Raw genomic sequence first — 21,915 nt, 5'->3', positions numbered from 1 at the left:
GACAGCGCTGGCTAGGTGAACATCTGTTGCCCAATTCCCATCACCCATGACCTTAATTGCTTGCAAATTGATTCCAGAGGGCAGCCAAGTGTCAACCACATGGCTGTGGGTCTGGAGTCACGTGGAGATTCTAGAGGTGTGTCATGTGAAGAGAGATTGAATAATTTAGGCATATACTCACTAGAATTTAACTGAATAAGAAGGAGATCTAATTGAGGTAAATAAGATGCCAAAGAGGATAGATGTAGAGCTGATGTTTCCTTAAGGGGAACAATGAGAGGTCATAGTTGTAGGGGATGCAAAACAGAGATGAAGAGGAATTACTTCTCTCAAAGGGTCATGAATTTGTGGAAATTAGTGCCCCAGACTGTGGTGGACATCAACAACTGTGTAAATGTAAGCAGGAAATGGCATTTTGATTAGCAATGGATTGAAGAATTGTGGCGAACGGGCAGGAAGGTGGGGCTGAGGCTGAATTGAAATCAGCCCTGATGGTATTAAATAACAGAGCAGGCTTTATAGACTGCATTGCCAGGTCCTGCTCCTGAGGTGTAATGGCACTAATGGCCTCTGAAGGCCATTAGTGAACCAGATAGGCTTTTTTAAAACCATAATCTTACAGTAATTGTCATCAAAGAACAAACAAAGATACAGCACAAGACCAGGCACTTCAGTCCCCCAACGCTGTGCCACCACATTTTGCCTGTCAGTGCTAAAACTGCTTCCATTTACACGATCCGTATCCCTCTATTCCCTCCCTATCCATGTATTCATCCAGGTGCTTCCTAAATGCAGCCATTGTATCTGCTTCCAACAACACCTCTGGCAATGTGTTTCCAGGCACTCTCAATCCTTAGTGTGAAAAGCTTGCCCTGTACATCTCTTTTAAGATACGCACCCCCATCCCTGCGCCTTGAAACTAGTAATTGACCTCTTCACTCGGAAAAAGCCTTAGACTTTCTACTCTATCCATGCCATTCACAATCTTATAAACTTCTATCAGATAGCTCCTCAACCTCCTGCGTTCCACAGAAAACAAACACAGTCTATCCTACCTTTCTTCAGAGCTAAAAGCCCCCAGACCAGGCAGCATCCTGGCTGACCTTTTCTGCACCCTCTCCAAAGCAGCCCCATCCTTCTGGTAGAGTGGCGACCAGAACTGTGCACAATGTTCCAAGTGTGGCCCGGCTGAAATTGTATAAAGCTGCAGCATAATTTGCATATCCTTACACTCAATGCTCATTCCGATGGAGACAAACATGCCCTAGGCCATTTTATTACCTTATCTACCTCATTACCTCTGGATGTGCACACTCAGATCCCTCTGCATATCAATACTCCTAAGGATTCTGCTGTTCACTGTATAATTTCCGCCTGTACTTGATCTTCCAAAATGTGTCACCTCATTTCCAGCCATCGTCCTTCACGAAGTTTGTGGTTTTTATGAACTGTGTAGTTTGCAGATGCGTTGCCTCTACGATATGCCCACAAGACCACTAGGCTTCTAAGCGACCACTAAGCTCACCACCACCTTCTCAAGGGAAACTGGGCACATTTGTCTGGGCTAAAGCCCATCAGCTACTTTTCTGCTCGTGCCTCCAACTGATCTATATCCTGCTGTATCCTCTGACAATCTTCCTCACTCTCGACAGCTCCACCAATCTTTGTATCATACGCAAACTTACTAATTAGACCAGTTACATTTTCCACCGAATCATTAATGTAGACCATGAACAGCAGAGGTCCCAGCACTGATCCCTGTGGGACACCACTAGTCGGAGCCCTCCATTCTGTAAGGTATCCTTCCACAGCTACACTCCATCTCCTGTGACTAAGCCAGGTCTTGCCAGTTCACCACAATACTATGAGACTCTTCACCTTTTGTACCAGTCTGCCACGAGGAACCTTATCAAAGGCTTTACTAAAGTACATGTAAACAATATCAAACAATTTTCCCTCATCTAATATCTTTCTCATCTCCTCAAAAACCTCAAAGTTCGTGAGGCACAACCACCCCTGCTGTCTATCACTAATAAGCCCAATTGCTTCTAAATGTGTATAGACCTTGTCCCTGAGAATCTTTCCCAATAATTTCTCGACCACTGATGTGAGGTTCACAGGACCGTATTTTCCTGGATTATCCCTGCTCCCCTTCTTAAACAATGGGACAACATTAGTTATTCCTCAGTGCTCTGAGACCACACCTATGGCCAAAGAGGATACGAAAATGTCTATCAATGCTCCAGCATTTGTTTTCTTGCCTCCCTCAATATTCTGATATAGATCTCATCAGGACCCAGGGATATACCTACCTTAAGATTCTTTTAAGACCCGCAACACCTCTTCATTTTTAATAGCAACTTGGCTCAGAAACTTGACCCTCCTTTCCCTGAGATCATCCTTCACTAATTCCTTCTCTTTAGTGAATACCAAGATAATTGTTTAGGGCCTCACCTACCTCTTCTGGCTCTGCACATAGATTCTCTCCTTTGTCCTTGAGTGGTCCAACTCTTTCTCTGGCTACCCCCTTGCTTTATTTATATGTAAAACCCTTCTAACTCCTTGTTTAAGTTCTTTTCTGGTCTCTTTATCCACTTCAAGGGCTTGGTCAGTTTCCATCCACCTAAACCTTACATATGCTTCCTTTTTCTTTTTGACCAACGTCATAACATTCCTGGTCATCCAAGATTCACATAACTTACCATTTTGACCCTTCATTCTTGCAGGAATATGCCTCCCCTGAACTCTTATCAAGCTGCTGTTTAAAATACTCCCACATGTCTTTTCTAGATTTATCCTCAAACAGCCACCTCCATTCAAAATTCTCCAGTCCCTGCCTAATACTCTTATAGTTTGCCTTCCCTCAATTTAACATATTCACCTGAAGACTGCTGTTAATCTCTATCCATGGATGTCTGAAAACTCATGGTATTATGGTCACTATTCCCAGAATGCTCCCCCACTAAAACGTCACTCACCTGGCTGGGCTCATTTCCCAAAGCCATTCCAGTATAACCCCAACCCTGGTTGTATTGTTTACATACCGTGTCAAGAATCCCTCCTGAATGGTCCTCATAAATTCTGCCCCATCCAAGCCCCTAAGCCTCAGTCAATATAAGGGAAGTGAAAATCACCCACCACAACTACCCTGCTGTTACGACATCGCTCCAAAATCTGTCTACATATTCTCTCCTCTATCTCCCGCTGGCTGTTGGGAGACCTGTAGTGTACCCCCCAGCACTGAGATTTCACTTATTCCTGAGTACTACCCATGCTGCTTCACTGCATGAATCCTTTGACACATCCTCGCGCAGTACAGCTGTGAGATATCCTTTATCAGGAATGCAACTCACCCACCCCTTTTACCTCCCTTTCTATCACACCTCAAACATCTAAATCCTGAAATATCTAAACATCGACCAGGTCTCTGTAACCGCAAAAATGTCATAGCTCCAAATACTAACCAAAACTCCAAGTTCATCCGGCTTGCCTATTATACTTCTCACATTGAAGCTCATGCATTTCAGGCAACGTTCCCTGCTCTTATCAGCCACATTTCCTTGCCTGTCCTTGTTCTTACTCATGTTTGCCCTGGTTTCTAACTCTCCCTCTATTTCTGCATCCAGTACCCTACTCCTCTGGTTCCCAACCCCCTACCACACCAGCTTAAACCCTCCTCCACCACACCCCCCTCCCCCACCCTCCCTCCATCCCCACCGTGGACACCAGTCCTGGTACTGCCAGGGTGTAATCCTCCAGTTTGTATAGAACCTACCTCCCACAGAACTGGTCCCAATGCCCCATGAATCTGAAACCTTCCAGCTCAAGCCATCTTTCAGCCACATTTGCATCCTACTGATGAGTAGCTCTGACTAGCTCGTGGCACTGGTAGTAATCCTGAGAGAACTGCCTTTCAGGTCCTGCATTTCAACTTTCTACTTCGTTCTCTATATTCTGCTTTTTGGAACTCATCCCTTTCTTTCCCCTGTGTCATTAGTACTGATTTATATCATGACCACTGGCTGTTCACTCTCCACCTCCAGAATGCTCTGCAATGTTCCCAAATATCCTGGACCCTACGACCAGAGAGGTATCACTCCATTCCTGGGCTCTTCTTTGCAGCCACAGAAACACCTATCAATTCCACTTACAATTGAATCCTGTATAACTATAGCATTTCTGTGCCTATCTCTCCCTCCCTCTGCAACAGAGCCAACCAATGTGCCATGAATTTGGCTGTTACCGTTATCCCCTGAGAGGCCATTCCCCTCAACAGTAACCAAAATGGTATATCTGTTTTGCAGGGGAGTAGCCCCAGGAGGTTCCTGCACTACCTGCTTAGCCCTCCTGCTCTGTCTGGTGGTCACCCATTCCCTTCCTGCCGAGTCTGAGTCTGGGGTGTGACCACTTCTCTGTACATGCTCACCATGATACTCTCTGACTCACAAATCATTAGAAACCCTACAGTGTGGAAACAGGGCATTCAGCCCAACAAGTCAACACAAACCCTCCAAAGAGAATCCCACCCAGACCCCTGCCCCTACTCTATCTATGTAACCCTGCATTTCCCATGGCTAATGCACCTAACCTCCACATCCCTGAGGACTATGGGTGGCTTAACATGGCCAATTCACCCTACCCTGCACATCCTTTGGACTGTGGGAGGAAACCAGAACAGCCGAAGGATATCCACACAGACATGGGGAGAATGTGCAAACTCCACACAGACAGTCGCCCGAGGGTGGAATCGAACCAGGGTCCCTGGGCACCGTGAGGCAGCAGTACTAACCACTGAGCCACTGTGCCACCTACAGTGTCCCAGACTCTGCTCCTACTCCAAAACTCGGACTTCCAGGAGCTGCGGTGGGGGACACTTCTTGTACATATGAGGTCCCAGGCACTGGAATTGTAGTCGGCTGGAGCTCTCCTGCCACACCTTACCTCTTTAATTAATCTGTACAATGTTAAATACTTTTAATACTAAATTGAAGCTACTAGGGTCTCTGCTCTGAAAATGATTTCTCAAAACTTACCCATTACTCACCCACAGAAGCTGTTTAAACTCGAAATGGAGCTCTCGCTGCTGACCTTCCTCGCACAATGATCTGTCTTCCCTGATCCTTGCTTCTCCTCCTAGGGATGGAGGTGGGATGGAAACACAACAGTAATGCAGTGTTTGGGTTTACTGTTTCCTTAACACCAGGTTCTTCTACAATGCCCTTCACACCCACGCTGACCGCAATGTCCACTCCCAGAATGCGAACGAGTAAAATCTCAGCACCCTCTGGTAGGATCACTGCAACTCTTTCATAATTCCAGACCAGTTTAAATTCCACTAACCACGCTGTGGTGCTGAGATATGAATCAGTGACATTTCCACTACACCACTGCCCATTCCAAGCATTTATGGTGCCAGTTTTTGCACAGTGTGGTCCCACCAACAGCAATAAGACTGTGATGACACAATCGGTGCCCTTGTGACCTGGGCCGAGAGCCTTCCTCTGTCTGGGAGACCTTCTCTGCTCCCTCCTGCAGGTAGAGGTCACCTGTTTTGACTATCTCAATGGAAAACATGCTAGGGTTTGGGGGGGGTGCATTGTGGATGGTGGGGAGCGGCTCCAAAGGCCGGTTTTGTCTTTGTGTTTCTGACATGCCTTCGTCTGCTCAGAACCAAGGAGACGTCGTCCGAGAAAAGATCGAAAATGCTTTCAACGCTCTACGGAGGTTTCTGGAGAAGGAGCAAGTTACCATCCAGGGGCAGGTTGAGATGCAAGAGGAGCATTTCCTGCAGCAACTGGAAGAAAGCGCCACTCAAAGTGGAGGGAATCCCATCACTGTTGATCACTTGATCGCAGACATTAAAAAGAAATTACCGCAGGAAGATATTCCATTGCTTAAGGTGAGCCTACCAGCCTCTTTATTCTAAGGAGAGGCATGATTTGTCAAAACCTTTTGGTCTTGCACTTGTCAGGGCATTTTGCAAGAATACCAGTATTAAGCGACAACCAACGTTTGAAGCTTGTCCAATGGTAGCTATTGCAAATTATGTAAAGGCCCATCTGGTCCACTCATGTCCTTGCAGAAAAATAATCTGCCGTCATTCTGTGGTCTGGTCTGTGCGTGACTCCAGGCCCGCAACAACATGGTTGACGCTTAACTGCTTGGGCCATAATATCTGTTCATGTGTTGTACAGAACATGTAATAAAAGCAACATGTAATTTATACTGTATGAAAGGAGAATGTTGGTTGGTTGATTGCTTAAGTCACTAGCTTGGATAATGTACCAGTTAATGATGAGTGACAGTTAACTGTCAGGTCATCTTTATAGTGAAGCAAGTCAAGTGTTATCCTTTATTTCTAAAGGGGTAGAATCACACAGTCGGGTGTTTACACTGAACCTGTATTGATCCTTGATTAAAACATACTTAGGGCTGACAGTTCTAGTCTCTACATTAGGAAAAGTGCAACGACTTATGGGTGAGGAAGAGATATACATGGATGATACCCAAAATATGTTGATATAAATATCAAAAAATTATATTGCTAGATTAACTCTGACTTGGAAACATGAAGGCTGGGGGCTGATCTAATAGAAGCGACTAAAATTCTGAAGAATTTGAAATTGAGACAGAGAGAGAGAATGTTTTCTCTTGTGAGGAACTAGAGGCTGTTGACATAAGGTAGCCAGCAACAAACTCAACAGGGCATTCAGAAGAGGTCTCCTTATTCCATCGGTATCGAGAAGGTGTGATTCACTCCATGGGCTGAAGTAGACAGTATAGAGCCATGGAAGGCACTGCTTCCCAGAATTGATTCTGCTGATACCCCACTTTGAGACGTGAAAATTTTTGTGAGAGTGAGGGGCTTCCTGTGCAAGTTTGGGGTTTCCTTGCCAGGGTAGGACATAGTTGTAATTTGGTCAGAGCCCAATGCTGGTCTTTGCTGTCTTGATGCTCAGGACCCTAAACCCACAATCGCATCGATGATCCGGAAGCCCTTACTGATTTAGGGGAAGCAACACAAGCATTTGAAGGAGGGATACAATGGATGAGGAAACGCAGGGGGATTGTGGATTAGAAAGGCCAGTATGAATTTGTTGGGATGAATGGCCTGCCTCTGTGCCTTTCTAGCACAGAAGGGATGCTGTGGTATGATGGTGATGCCCCTGATGTGTAATTAAGAACCACCCCTGACCAATACGACTGTCTGTGTGGAGTTTGCACATTCTCCCTGTGTCTGCGTGGGTTTCCTCCCACAGTCCAAAGATGGGTGGATGGGCCATGCTAAATTGCCCACAGTGTTTAGGGATGAATAGGTTAGTGGATTAATGATAAGAAATGCAGGGCCACAGGGATGGGTGGCAGGGGGGACTCTGGGTGGGATGCTCTTCGGAGAGTTGGTGTGGACTTGTTGAGCTGGATGGCCTGTTTTGACACTGTAGGGATTCTATGACAATAAGCTCACGAATAGGAAAGGTTTGGTGGGACATGTGCCCAGCGCAGGCAGGGGTGAATAATTTAGGTTGGGAGCATGGTCTGGTTGGACTGAAGGCTGTGTTTCCCACTGTAAGACCCTATGACCCTGTAATCCTGATTGTGAATAAATATTAACTTTTCAATGCTGTTTAGCTTTGAATTTGGGTGAACATCAGTACATGTGTTTTACGCTGACATTCCTGATTTCTTTGTATTTTAGAACATCGGCACGATATTTGACAAGTGAGTGACCCCCTCTCTGGGCTTGTCCTTTTCTGCTGTTCCATTCTTTCCCAGTGTGCAGCTTCAAGTCTTGGTTTAATACAGAACTAATTACTAACTGTATCTGCACACTAGCTTTTCACGATTCATGCATTAGCTCATGAGCACTCTCTGCATCTCAGAGCTCTGCACTCTCTCATCATTTTGATCAGATGCTTCACTTTCAGTCTGCGTGCTAAACGATGGTCGATGTTATGCCCCCATTTGCTAGATCTTTGCACATTTATTTAGCCAATTTCTATCATTATACAGTCTCCTTGTGTCCACTTCACAACTTACTTTTCTACCTGTCTTTATGCGATTAGCAAATTTAGCAACTACATATTTTGGTACCTTCATCGAAATCATTTGTAAAAAGCTTGAGCACCAACACTGATCCCTGTGGCACACTGCACATTACATTTTATCAACCAGAAAAAGACTTGAGTCATACTTACTCCTGCTAGCTAGCCAAGTTTCTGTTGGTGCCGATATCTTACTCTCAACACCAGAGCCTCTCTTTCCTGCAATAATCTCTGAGGTGGCACTTTATCGCATGACTTCTATAGGTTCCCCTATACCCACTATGTACATATATACCTTGAATTCCTGTATGTGCCCGACTATACTGTCTTCAAAAATAGCTTCTGACATTCTCCCTATGATAGATGTTAGGCTAAATGACCCATAGTTTTCTGTCTGGTTTCTCCCAATAACTATCTTCAAATCTAATGATAATTTCAGCAAATTTCAGGCGTTTTGGAAAATTACAAAAATGTACCATTTAGCTCACGAAAATCTGTCTTCAAGACCCTGGAATGAATTTTTTTACAACTAGGGAACTTGTCAGTCCGTAGTTCCCAACATATGCTCCATGTCACTTACTCGGTGCTCATAATTTCCCTGGATCCCTCCCTCTATTCCATTTCCTGACGTATTCCAGCTTCTGGAATGTAACGTGTATTGTTTAGAGTGAAGATCAATCCAAAGTGCCTTCTGTCAATTGTTTATTATCATTAAAACTGTCCACAATTACTTTGTAAAAGACCGACACTCACCTTTTGAACTTTATATAACATATCCATCGAAACTCTCACTGTCTGTTTTTATACATTTCTCGAGTTTTCTCTCAGTTAATTCTTTTCTTCTTTGTTAATCTTTTCATCATTATTTTTGATTTTGTCATATTCTTCCCAAATTTCTGATCTTTGTTAGCGCACTTAAATGTCTTTTTTCTTTAACTTCCCATTTTTATTTTTTTTTAACTTAGCCATTGATGTTCGGCACATTTCTGCAATTGTTCTTACCCATTAGAATATATCATTGTGTACATCTGAACTATCCCCTCAAATACTTGTCACTGTATTGCCTTTGAATTATCCTTCAGTATAATTCACTTTGTCTAGCTTTGCTTTCCTGGACTCATAATTGCCCTTAATTTAGTTTAAAATACTGGTATTGGACCCAATCTTCTCTCCATCAGATGATGATAAAATTCAATTGTATTGTGATCTCTGTTGCCCAGGGTGTGCCTTCATTGTGAGATCACTTATTGTATCTCATTGCATAATACCAGGTCTAGTATAGCCTGCTGTCTGAGGGGATCCAGAATGTAATGTTCTAAGAAACTGTCCAGAAACTTTACATGAACTCCCCATGCAGGCTTCTTTTGGCTGTCTGACTTTTCAGATTAAAATCTTTCTGATAAGGTCCACTTGCTGTGTAGTTTGCCAATAGGAGACCAGCATACTGTTCTCTCAGTGACTTCTCACTGTATCATTTTCTCATCTCTAACCCAAACAGTTTCCACATATTGTTTTCCTGAATTCAAATCACCCCTCTCTAATGTGCGAACATCACCCATTCATTCACAAAGCCGTCCCTTCACCTTCTCCTAGCCTTCTCTCCTCTGTAAATGTCCTTTAGCTTTTGAAATTCAGATCCCCATCCATGTTATCCTGCAGCTATATCTCTATAATGACTTTAAGATCATACTTACTTATTGATATTTGGTATGTGCATTCTCCATTCAGTACATCTGCTTCAATTTTAATGCTACCTGCATTTGAATAGGGAGCCTTTGTGTTTATCCTTTTGGTGGTGAGCCTTATTTGATGATGTATTCTTTGATTTATATTTTCTATCCATTCCTGTCACAGTCTGTCATCACCCATATTAATATCTCCCCCATCACCTTGATGCGACTGCTTCATTTACCTCATCTTCCCAAATTGTATTCCTTGCCCCCAGTCTTTAATTTAAAATTCTCTCTATTTCCCTAATTGTGAGATTCGCTTGAACACCAAGCGGGGCTTAGGTGTAGACCATCCAAAAGTACAGATCTTATTTTTTCCAGTTAAGACTCCAATGGGCCCTGAACTAAAACTCACTTCTCCTATACCGGGTCTATGAGCCATGCGTTAAATTTCTACAATGCGATTTGCATGTAACTCAGGTAATTTGGAGATTATCACCCGTGAGGTTTACTTCTTAATTCAGTACCAACCCATCACCCATCATCTTTTTCCTAGTTATGCCAACGTTGGCACCTCTGAGACCTGTGACTTTCACCAGCAGATGTCCCAATTCCCGGAAAGCACCTAAAGTCATGCTTTCTACAGAGAATGGTGGCAATGCCATTCACCACACTCTAACCCATAACTTCAACATTCCTGGTTGCTTCCCATGTTTGAATGGTTCCCTGTACCATGGTACCACAGTCATTTTGCTCATCGTCCCTACAGCCCCTACGCTCATCCCAGCAAGACACGCGAGAGCCATTGCTGGACAATTTCAAGGACTGCTGCTCTCCTATACCTTGCTGACAGTCACACAGTCTCTGGTCATATCGGAAGTCCCTATCCTGAGAGGTTATGTGAGCCCCTGGTACAAATGAACCATGTAACCTATCCTCTCCCTGAAGTGCCTGCCCTGCCATGTCCAAATCTTAAATTCTGAGCCCGAGTTACTCTGGCCCTTAACACTTTAAACCACAAATGTGTTGATCCCAGATTATCTGTGCTGGTTTCCAGGAGCTCCCAAATATTGTAGCTGTGACATATAACTGACCTGCCATCCTGAATGCTTTTCTTAATTAACACCATAATTAGTCCATTTATTTAGTTTCCTTGTTCATGTATTTTATTGAGTACACCGCCATCGGGCTTTAAAACATTTGAAAACGTTAACCATGAACAAGATGCCCACTAATCAGCTAATAGAGTGACAACCAATTTATAGAAGGTGAAAAAGTTGAAAGAACAAACACAGGAGCCCATCCTTTCCCCCAATCTCAAGATATCCTACATTGTTCAGAGCCACACTAAGTCACACTGAGAACCTGGTTTCATGTGTTCCTGAAACAAAAGTGCCAGCTCACTGCAGTCACCAAAAAGTTGCTTTCAGTTGCTTTCATTAACTTTAAATATTCTTCTAGTAGAGACCCTGTCTAATGTTCGGAAATTTAGAACTGCAACACTAGATTGCAGCTAAATGTGAACAACAAACAAAAATTAGACGTTTATGAAGAGTTTAAGATTTGTTTACTCACCAATCACTGGTGTCTAGTGCTCTGGAACATTTTCTTGTAAATCTCTCCAGTGCCTTCACATTCATCCTAAAGTACAATACTGAGAATAGGACAACATACTCAAGTTGTTGCTGGACTGGTTCAATTATCACCTCCTTGCTGTTGGAAACTATGCCCTTGTTAATGAAGCCCAGGTTATGTCTGCACCTATTACACACTCAGTGAATCAGTTATGCCTCCTTCAAAATCTTCTACACATTCACGTACAGAGCTTGTCCTCCATTAGAGTTTTCTACTGTACCTCCATGTCCTGCCGACCAAAACAAAATACTTCACACCTAATCCAAAATCTCCCTATTCCTGACAGGTCCGGAAACCTATTGAAGAAGCCGAAGGAATTGCCAATGGATCTGAGCCAGGGTGGATTTAATGTCCCTCTGCAGTATGCCGTGTGGAAGAGGATGTTTAAGCATATTGAACCAGGTAAGGTTGCCTTTCGAGAGAGTACCAGGGTGCTGTGGTGAGTGGTGCAGTGAGCAGGATCCAGGGAGGCTAAGAAAGGGACAGAGTTCCCATTATCCGGTTTACCAGGCAAGTTTTCACCAGCTGGCTGGACGACAAAAAGACCAGGCATTTCTGTGACGCCTTCCAGAGTAGATTGTCTGTTGTCACCAAGGTCCGAACAGGTGAAGTGTGACGCCGGGGTCTGAGTGCTTACTCACAAATGAGAATCTGCTGCAAACTTGGCTCTCCAACAGTACAACACTCACTCAGTACTGACCCTCCAACAGTGCGCTACTCCATCAGTACTGACCTTCTGCCAGTGCAGCACTCCCTCAGTACTGACCCTCTGACAGTGCGGCACTCCCTCAGTACTGACCCTCTGACAGTGCGGCACTCCCTCAGTACTGACCCTCTGACAGTGCGGCACTCCCTCAGTACTGACCCACTCACAGTGCGGCACTGCCTCAGTACTGACCCTCTGACAGTGCCGCACTCCCTCAGTACTGACCCACTCACAGTGCGGCACTGCCTCAGTACTGACCCTCTGACAGTGCGGCACTCCCTCAGTACTGACCCTCTGACAGTGCGGGGCTCCCTCAGTACTGACCCTCCAACAGTGCAGCACTCCCTCAGTGCTGGCCCTCTGACAGTGCGGCACTCCCTCAGTGCTGACCCTCTGACAGTGTGGCACTCCCTCAGTACTGACACTCTGACAGTGCACCGCTCCCTCAGTACTGACCCTCCGACAGTGCAGCACTCCCTCAGTGCTGACCCTCTGACAGTGCGGCACTCCCTCAGTACTGACCCTCTGACAGTGCGGCACTCCCTCAGTACTGACCCTCTGACAGTGCAGCACTCCCTCAGTGCTGACCCTCCAACAGTTCGGCAACTCCCTCAGTACTGACCCTCCGACAGTGCGGCACTCCCTCAGTACTGACCCTCTGACAGTGTGACACTCCCTCAGTGTTGACCCTCTGACAGTGCGGCACTCCCTCAGTGTTGACCCTCTGACAGTGTGACACTCCCTCAGTACTGACCCTCTGACAGTGCCGCACTCCCTCAGTACTGACCCTCTGACAGTGCAGCACTCCCTCAGTGCTGGCCCTCTGACAGTGCAACACTCCCTCAGTGCTGACCCTCTGACAGTGCGGCACTCCCTCAGTACTGACCCTCTGACAGTGCGGCACTCCCTCAGTACTGACCCTCTGACAGTGCAGCACTCCCTCAGTGCTGACCCTCCAACAGTTCGGCAACTCCCTCAGTACTGACCCTCCGACAGTGCGGCACTCCCTCAGTACTGACCCTCTGACAGTGTAGCACTCCCTCAGTGTTGACCCTCTGACAGTGCGGCACTCCCTCAGTGTTGACCCTCTGACAGTGTGACACTCCCTCAGTACTGACCCTCTGACAGTGCCGCACTCCCTCAGTACTGACCCTCTGACAGTGCGGCACTCCCTCAGTACTGACCCTCTGACAGTGCGACACTCCCTCAGTACTGACCCTCTGACAGTGCGACACTCCCTCAGTACTGACCCTCTGACAGTGCAGCACTCCCTCAGTGCTGACCCTCCGACAGTGCGGCACTCCCTCAGCATTGACCCTCCGACAGAGCGACACTCCCTCAGTACTGACCCTCTGACAGTGCCGCACTCCCTCAGTACTGACCCTCCGACAGTGCGGCACTCCCTCAGTACTGACCCTCCGACAGTGCGGCACTCCCTCAGTACTGACCCTCCGACAGTGCGGCACTCCCTCAGTACTGACCCTCTGACAGTGCGGCACTCCCTCAGTGCTGACCCTCCGACAGTGCGGCACTCCCTCAGTACTGACCCTCTGACAGTGCGGCACTCCCTCAGTACTGACCCTCTGACAGTGCGGCACTCCCTCAGTACTGACCCTCCGACAGTGCGGCACTCCCTCAGTGCTGACCCTCCGACAGTGCGGCACTCCCTCAGTACTGACCCTCTGACAGTGCGGGGCTCCCTCAGTACTGACCCTCCAACAGTGCAGCACTCCCTCAGTGCTGGCCCTCTGACAGTGCGGCACTCCCTCAGTGCTGACCCTCTGACAGTGTGGCACTCCCTCAGTACTGACACTCTGACAGTGCACCGCTCCCTCAGTACTGACCCTCCGACAGTGCAGCACTCCCTCAGTGCTGACCCTCTGACAGTGCGGCACTCCCTCAGTACTGACCCTCTGACAGTGCGGCACTCCCTCAGTACTGACCCTCTGACAGTGCGGCACTCCCTCAGTACTGACCCACTCACAGTGCGGCACTGCCTCAGTACTGACCCTCTGACAGTGCCGCACTCCCTCAGTACTGACCCACTCACAGTGCGGCACTGCCTCAGTACTGACCCTCTGACAGTGCGGCACTCCCTCAGTACTGACCCTCTGACAGTGCGGGGCTCCCTCAGTACTGACCCTCCAACAGTGCAGCACTCCCTCAGTGCTGGCCCTCTGACAGTGCGGCACTCCCTCAGTACTGACACTCTGACAGTGTGGCACTCCCTCAGTACTGACACTCTGACAGTGCACCGCTCCCTCAGTACTGACCCTCCGACAGTGCAGCACTCCCTCAGTGCTGACCCTCTGACAGTGCGGCACTCCCTCAGTACTGACCCTCTGACAGTGCGGCACTCCCTCAGTACTGACCCTCTGACAGTGCAGCACTCCCTCAGTGCTGACCCTCCAACAGTTCGGCAACTCCCTCAGTACTGACCCTCCGACAGTGCGGCACTCCCTCAGTACTGACCCTCTGACAGTGTAGCACTCCCTCAGTGTTGACCCTCTGACAGTGCGGCACTCCCTCAGTGTTGACCCTCTGACAGTGTGACACTCCCTCAGTACTGACCCTCTGACAGTGCCGCACTCCCTCAGTACTGACCCTCTGACAGTGCGGCACTCCCTCAGTACTGACCCTCTGACAGTGCGACACTCCCTCAGTACTGACCCTCTGACAGTGCGACACTCCCTCAGTACTGACCCTCTGACAGTGCAGCACTCCCTCAGTGCTGACCCTCCGACAGTGCGGCACTCCCTCAGCATTGACCCTCCGACAGAGCGACACTCCCTCAGTACTGACCCTCTGACAGTGCCGCACTCCCTCAGTACTGACCCTCCGACAGTGCGGCACTCCCTCAGTACTGACCCTCCGACAGTGCGGCACTCCCTCAGTACTGACCCACTCACAGTGCGGCACTGACTCAGTACTGACCCTCTGACAGTGCGGCACTCCCTCAGTACTGACCCTCTGACAGTGCGGGGCTCCCTCAGTACTGACCCTCCAACAGTGCAGCACTCCCTCAGTGCTGGCCCTCTGACAGTGCGGCACTCCCTCAGTGCTGACCCTCTGACAGTGTGGCACTCCCTCAGTACTGACACTCTGACAGTGCACCGCTCCCTCAGTACTGACCCTCCAACAGTGCAGCACTCCCTCAGTGCTGGCCCTCTGACAGTGCAACACTCCCTCAGTGCTGACCCTCTGACAGTGCGGCACTCCCTCAGTACTGACCCTCTGACAGTGCGGCACTCCCTCAGTACTGACCCTCTGACAGTGCAGCACTCCCTCAGTGCTGACCCTCCAACAGTTCGGCAACTCCCTCAGTACTGACCCTCCGACAGTGCGGCACTCCCTCAGTACTGACCCTCTGACAGTGTAGCACTCCCTCAGTGTTGACCCTCTGACAGTGCGGCACTCCCTCAGTGTTGACCCTCTGACAGTGTGACACTCCCTCAGTACTGACCCTCTGACAGTGCCGCACTCCCTCAGTACTGACCCTCTGACAGTGCGGCACTCCCTCAGTACTGACCCTCTGACAGTGCGACACTCCCTCAGTACTGACCCTCTGACAGTGCGACACTCCCTCAGTACTGACCCTCTGACAGTGCAGCACTCCCTCAGTGCTGACCCTCCGACAGTGCGGCACTCCCTCAGCATTGACCCTCCGACAGAGCGACACTCCCTCAGTACTGACCCTCTGACAGTGCCGCACTCCCTCAGTACTGACCCTCCGACAGTGCGGCACTCCCTCAGTACTGACCCTCCGACAGTGCGGCACTCCCTCAGTACTGACCCTCCGACAGTGCGGCACTCCCTCAGTACTGACCCTCTGACAGTGCGGCACTCCCTCAGTGCTGACCCTCCGACAGTGCGGCACTCCCTCAGTACTGACCCTCTGACAGTGCGGCACTCCCTCAGTACTGACCCTCTGAGAGTGCGGCACTCCCTCAGTACTGACCCTCCGACAGTGCGGCACTCCCTCAGTGCTGACCCTCCGACAGTGCGGCACTCCCTCAGTACTGACCCTCTGACAGTGCGGCACTCCCTCAGTACTGACCCTCTGACAGTGCGGCACTCCCTCAGTACTGACCCTCTGACAGTGCGGCACTCCCTCAGTGCTGACCCTCCGACAGTGCGGCACTCCCTCAGTGCTGACCCTCCGACAGTGCGGCACTCCCTCAGTGTTGACCCTCTGACAGTGCGACACTCCCTAAGTACTCACCCTCTGACAGTGCCGCACTCCCTCAGTACTGACCCTCTGACAGTCCGGCACTCCCTCAGTACTGACCCTCTGACAGTGCCGCACTCCCTCAGTACTGACCCTCTGACAGTGCGGCACTCCCTCAGTACTGACCCTCTGACAGTGCCGCATTCCCTCAGTGCTGACCCTCTGACAGTGCAGCACTCCCTCAGTACTGACCCTCTGACAGTGCAGCACACCCCCAGGACTGACCCTCTGACAGTGCAGCACTCCCTAAGTGCTGACCCTCTGACAGTGCAGCACTCCCTCAGTGCTGACTCTCTGACAGTGTGGCACTCCCTCAGTACTGACCCTCTGACAGTGTAGCACTCCCTCAGTGCTGACCCTCTGACAGTGCGGCACTCCCTCAGTACTGACCCTCTGACAGTGCTGCACTCCCTCAGTACTGACCCTCTGACAGTGTGACACTCCCTCAGTACTGACCCTCTGACAGTGTAGCACTCCCTCAGTGCTGACCCTCTGACAGTGCGGCACTCCCTCAGTACTGACCCTCTGACAGTGCCGCACTCCCTCAGTGCTGAACCTCTGACAGTGCAGCACTCCCTCAGTGCTGACCCTCTGACAGTGCCGCACTCCCTCAGTACTGCACTGTGCATGTAATTCTGGATTTTGTGGTCGCTGTGTGTAATTATTTGAACTGAAGGTTAACAGTGCGAACGTTGGAGCCAGTGTCAGCCTGCAATTTTATGGCTGATGAACCGAATGCTCGATATCACGGGGTTAGTAGGGTGCAGACATTACTGAGCCAATATTTCTTTCCCCTCTTTGAAATTAGAGTCTTGTTTAGTGCTATCAGAGGGCAGTTAAGAGTTCATTGCTGTCAAACTGGTCTCATATTTCGGCCCCACCAGAAAGGATTTCCTTCCCGATAGGACATGACTGAAGAAGCTATTTTTCCCAAGGCCAATGAATGACAATTCCTTGGTCTGCACTGAGTGAATATTGAGATGAAATGCTACATTCCTGTTTTGTGAACTCTGTGTGAATTCCGCCAGCTGCCATGGTGGGATTTGAACCTACTTGTCACCCCACGTCCCGCAATTTTACCCTGAGGTTTTTTGGTTGCTCATCCTCTGCTGCAATCTCGGTGCTGCCAGCCCAGTGTCTGGAAGGAGCTTCGCTCTGCATCAGGCTGTGGGCAGGTGGGAGACCAGGGGTGGGGTGGGGGGCTCCTGAGCCAGGAGACTGGGTGTTGCTGAGGCGCGGTTCAGTGGTCTCGACATCAGGGAGTATGTGCGTTTGGGAGCACGGGCTGGGGTCAGGGGTCAGAGGCTCTGTTTGCGTGTCATCCCTTGAATACCAGTGAGTGAGATAGTATTTTGGAGTCTGGGCCAGACCTGTCCGTTGTGACCACTCACTGTATGGAATCCTTCATTGAAATTACCAAGAGGCCAACGAGGGACTCCCGAAGCACACCAGTCAACCAATTGGTTCATACTTAGCTGCTGTGTGAAATGACCAAGTTTTGCTGTTCAGTTCAATACCAATTAGAGACTGGCAACTAATTTTGCTCTCAGCAGTGACGGCCACATCTCACAGAGGAGCTATAACCGGTTAGAGTGCTGGTTAGGGGAGGGTACGGTGGCTCAGTGGGCTAGCACTGTTGCCTCATAACGCCAGGGACCTATGTTTGATTCCACCCTCAGGCGACTGTCTGTGTGGAGTTTGCACATTCTCCCTATGCTTCCAGGTGCTCCGGTTTCCTCCCACAGCTCAAAGATGTGCAGGCTGGGTGGATTGGCCATGCTAAATTGCCCAGAGTGTCCGGGGATGTTGAGGTTAGGTGGGTTCGTCGTGGGAAATGCAGGGTTCTGGGCGATAGGGTAGGCTTCTGGGAGGGATGCTTCTTGGAGGGTCAATGCAAATTCAATGGGCTGAATAGCCTCTTTCCACACTGCACAGATACTCCAACCCTGGCTAGTGGTTTGTATCTGTTCCTTTAGGAAGGACATTGGAGTGTTAGAGAGGGGGTCAGAGGTCATTAGCCAGGGGATGAGGGATTTGGTTCTATGGAGAGACCTGGAGCACCAGGGATTGATCCCCTTAAGGTCAGGGGAAGGTTGACCGGATATCTGGTGAACAATTTCAATTGGGCAAGTAAGGAGCTGCCATTTTCAGCACGTTGGTGACCAGTGAGGACAATACACAATAGACAATAGGTGCAGGAATAGGCCATTCAGCCCTTCGAGCCAGCACCACCGTTCATTATGGTCATGGCTGATGGCTGGATAGAAATCAATGGGTTTCTATCCATTGATAGTTGGATATTTACCCCCACAGGGACCGGGAACTGAATGGACACATTTCAATTTCGTGGACATAGAGAGGAGGTCATCATTTTAGGCTGAGGGGCGGAAGATTTAAAACCAAAACAACGAGAAACTACTTCTGTAGCGAATCTGCCCCAGAACAAATTTAAGGAGAAAGCCAATTTCTAATTCACAACAGAAGGTTAGGGAGAACGGCCAGGGAACAGAGTTGAGGCCACCAGGAGATGAGGCCTGATTGTGTTGCGTGGTGGAGGGGCCGAATGGCCTGTTCCTGCCATTTGTAATGGGAACTTTTGGGAGGGAGGTCAGATAAATGATGGATTCTCGGAGAAAGAAGAGAGGACGGAGAAAGAAGAGGGGAGAGTTGTCTCTCGAAGGGTTGGCACGGGCGCGACGGGCCGACTGGTCCCTTTCCGGGGGGGAAGGGGGTGTGTGGGACAGGATGGAGAGCCAACAACAGCCCTGCCGAAGTCTTTCCGTCTCCATCCCTTTCTCTCTCCGTGTGTTTTTCAGTTCCGATGCTCCTGACCCTTGACCCGATGACGGCCAATTCCCACCTCATTCTGTCCGGGGATGGCACCGAGGTGAAGGTGGGAGAGAAGCAAGACGATATCCCTGACAACCCAGAGCGTTTCAGTCGCTGGCTCAGCGTGCTGGGCTCGGAGGGTTTCTCTTCAGGCAGGCACAGCTGGGAGGTGGATGTGGGCGAAAGCACGGTCTGGCAACTGGGTGTCGCCAAGTCTTCGGTGCCCAGGAAGAGGGGCTTCGCGCCCTTCCACTGGCAGGAGAGCCGCAAGTTCTTCACGCCGGAGCCCCAGGCCGGGGTGTGGGCCCTGGCCCTACAGGATGGAGATTACACAGCTCTCACCTCACCCCCCGTCGAGCTCCAGATCAAGGGCAAGCTGAGGAGAGTCGGAGTCTTTCTGGACTACAGCGCGGGCCAGGTCTCCTTCTACAATGCCGATGACGTGTCCCACCTCTACACCTTCAAGGACACCTTCACCGAGACCATCTTTCCCTACTTCTACATCGCCCACAAGGGGGATACTCTGAAACTTATCACCCTGGGCCTGTAGAGAATTGCTGCCACCATCCAGCAGATTGCACCCTCTCCCAATCCCACAATCTCCTCCAATTCCTCTCTCCCTCCCTCCCACTTTCTCACCCCTTTCCATTCTTCCCTCCCTCTTTTTCTCTCTCTCTCTATGTCATCTCTCCCTTGCTCTCTCACCCCCCATCTCTCTTATCTCTCCCCTTCTCACTCTCCCTCTCTACCTGTCTTTCCCTCTCCCCTTCCCTCTCTGTCCCCTCTCTCTCCCCCTTTCTCTCTTGGTCTCTCCCCCATTCCTCTCCCTTTCTCTCCACCACCTCTCCATCCTTCCCTCTCTCTTTCACTCTCTCCTCCCTTCCCTTTCTCCCTCTCCCTCCCTCTCTCACCCCCTTCACTCTCCCTTGTCTGCCTCTCTCCCCTTTTCTCTCTCCTTCTCTCTCCCATTTCCTCTCTCATTCTACCACCTATCCATCCTTCCCTCTCTCTTTCACTCTCTCTCTCTCCTCCCTCCCTTTCTCCCTCTCCCTCCTTCTCCCCCCTTTCCTCTCCCACCTGTCCCTCTCTCCCCTTCTCTCCCTCTCTCCCATTTCCTCTGCCTTTCTCTCTACCATCTCTCCCTCTCCCTCTCCCTTCCTCCCTCTCTCATCCCCTCCCTCCCTCTCCCTCTGTCTCTAAGACATTTTTTTTTTGGCTAATATTCCCTCGTGGTGTGACGTGGGTATCACTGGCGAGGCCGCCATTCACCACCACGTCCCTGAATCACCCTTGAAGGGGAGCGGTACCCACTCAGCCATTCCAGCTGGCCAGCCTGGAGTCACATGTAGGCCAGACCGGGGAAGGGTGGCAGATTTCCTTCCCTGAAGGACACAAGGGAACCAGGCAGGATTTTGTTGACTTTCTTTTGAAACACTTGCTGGCGTGGGTCACCGTAAGCATGGCTGAGTGTGCGGTCCCAGATCTAGCAGCCAAATTTAAATTCTTCCCAATGGCATGGTGAGATTTGAACCACACGTGCCCTGCACCCCACCACACCCCCCCCCCACCCCAAGCGTTTCACTAGTCCTTACCATTACACTGACATCCCCCGGTTCCCTAGCTTCCAAATATTCACAATGAATAGAGGGCTGCACCAATTCTCTCCTCTCCACTCTCGAAAGACATGACCCTGAAAACGTAGACCAAGCTGCACACTTCCCTTTACACTGACTCTCCTTTCCGCAGGGATAAAGCTTGGGCCATGGCTAATTGTAGATGTCCTCACAACAGTCTCTGATTGCCTGGAAAATAAGAAAGCAGTCGATGTGCCAAGTAATCCCTTTGCTTTTGTCTTCACGACAGACTAACGTCCTCAAAAGAATTTACCCATGGGGAGCTTTTGCTAAATTTAATATGTGTGGGTGGGGGCGGGGGGGGCGCAAAGAAGAACATGGTGAAAGTAATGGAGAGTAGACAGACAAATCTCCAGCACCCAGTGGTCTCTATCCCGGGGGGTTCCAAACGGGAAAAGTATTGGCGTTCCGTCTTCCAAAATGTCATCGATTCAGGAAACCATCCCTTTTGTCGGAAAGTTATCAAAGTCACTCCACAGGGACAGGACCTATACAATTAATGTAGACTCTTGGGTATTGTTGTAGTACAGAGAAATCTAGGGGTTCAGATGCATAATTCTTTGAAGCTTGCCACACAGGTGGACAGGATGGTTAAGAAGTTGTGTTTAGCACACTTGCCTTCATTGTTCAGACCTTTGAGTATAGCAGTTTGGACGTCATGTTGAAGCTATATAGGATGCTGGTGAGGCCTCTTCTGGATAACTGTGTTTAGTTATAGCCACCCTGTGATAGGAAGGATATTATTAAGCTGGAGAGGGTTCAGAAGGATGTTGCTGGGTATGGAAGGTTTGAGTTATAAAGGAAGGCTAAATAGGCTGGGATTTTTCTCCCTGGAAGTCGAGAGGCGATCTTATTGAGGTTTCTAAAATCATGAGGGGTATAGGCAGAGTTAATGGTAGGTATCATTTTACCTAGGATTTCAGATTTCATGGCTAGGGGACATATGTTTAAGGTCACAAGAGAGAGATTTTAAAAAACACGAGAGGTATATTTTTTACACAGAGGGTGGTTCGCACGTGGAATGAACTACCTGAGGTAGATGGGGATACAATTGCAACTTTATAGACATCTGAATCAGTACATGAATAGGAAAGGTTTGGAGGGATGTGGACCAGCAGTAGGCAGATGGGTCTAGTTTAGTTTGGGATTGTGGATGGCATGGACTGGTTGG

At 49.2% G+C, this 21,915-nt stretch overlaps 1 protein-coding gene across 1 annotated transcript; it reads left to right on the top strand.

Moving 5' to 3' along the window:
* The first annotated feature begins 5,650 nt into the window (after nucleotides 1-5,650).
* LOC125467728 (E3 ubiquitin-protein ligase TRIM39-like) lies at nucleotides 5,651-19,660 on the top strand. Its single transcript, XM_048563888.2, has 4 exons — nucleotides 5,651-5,899; nucleotides 7,697-7,719; nucleotides 11,634-11,749; nucleotides 19,098-19,660. Exons 1-4 carry the CDS (start codon nucleotides 5,651-5,653, stop codon nucleotides 19,658-19,660), a joined length of 951 nt encoding a protein of 316 aa, XP_048419845.2.
* The last annotated feature ends 2,255 nt before the right edge of the window (nucleotides 19,661-21,915 follow it).

Source organism: Stegostoma tigrinum, chromosome 34, assembly GCF_030684315.1.
Source record: "Stegostoma tigrinum isolate sSteTig4 chromosome 34, sSteTig4.hap1, whole genome shotgun sequence".
Classification (NCBI taxonomy): domain Eukaryota; kingdom Metazoa; phylum Chordata; class Chondrichthyes; order Orectolobiformes; family Stegostomatidae; genus Stegostoma; species Stegostoma tigrinum.
The sequence above is the reverse complement of the archived record's forward strand: the minus strand, read 5'-3'. Positions and strand labels throughout refer to the sequence as shown.

What these genes read in the sequence shown, in the direction of transcription:
- LOC125467728 (XM_048563888.2), top strand. Translation starts at nt 5,651, where the DNA reads ATGCCTTCGTCTGCTCAGAACCAAGGAGACGTCGTCCGAGAAAAGATC. An exon ending in AAGATATTCCATTGCTTAAG is followed by an intron (nt 5,900 to 7,696) that starts GTGAGCCTACCA and finishes TTTGTATTTTAG; the next exon opens with AACATCGGCACGATATTTGA. An exon ending in ATCGGCACGATATTTGACAA is followed by an intron (nt 7,720 to 11,633) that starts GTGAGTGACCCC and finishes TATTCCTGACAG; the next exon opens with GTCCGGAAACCTATTGAAGA.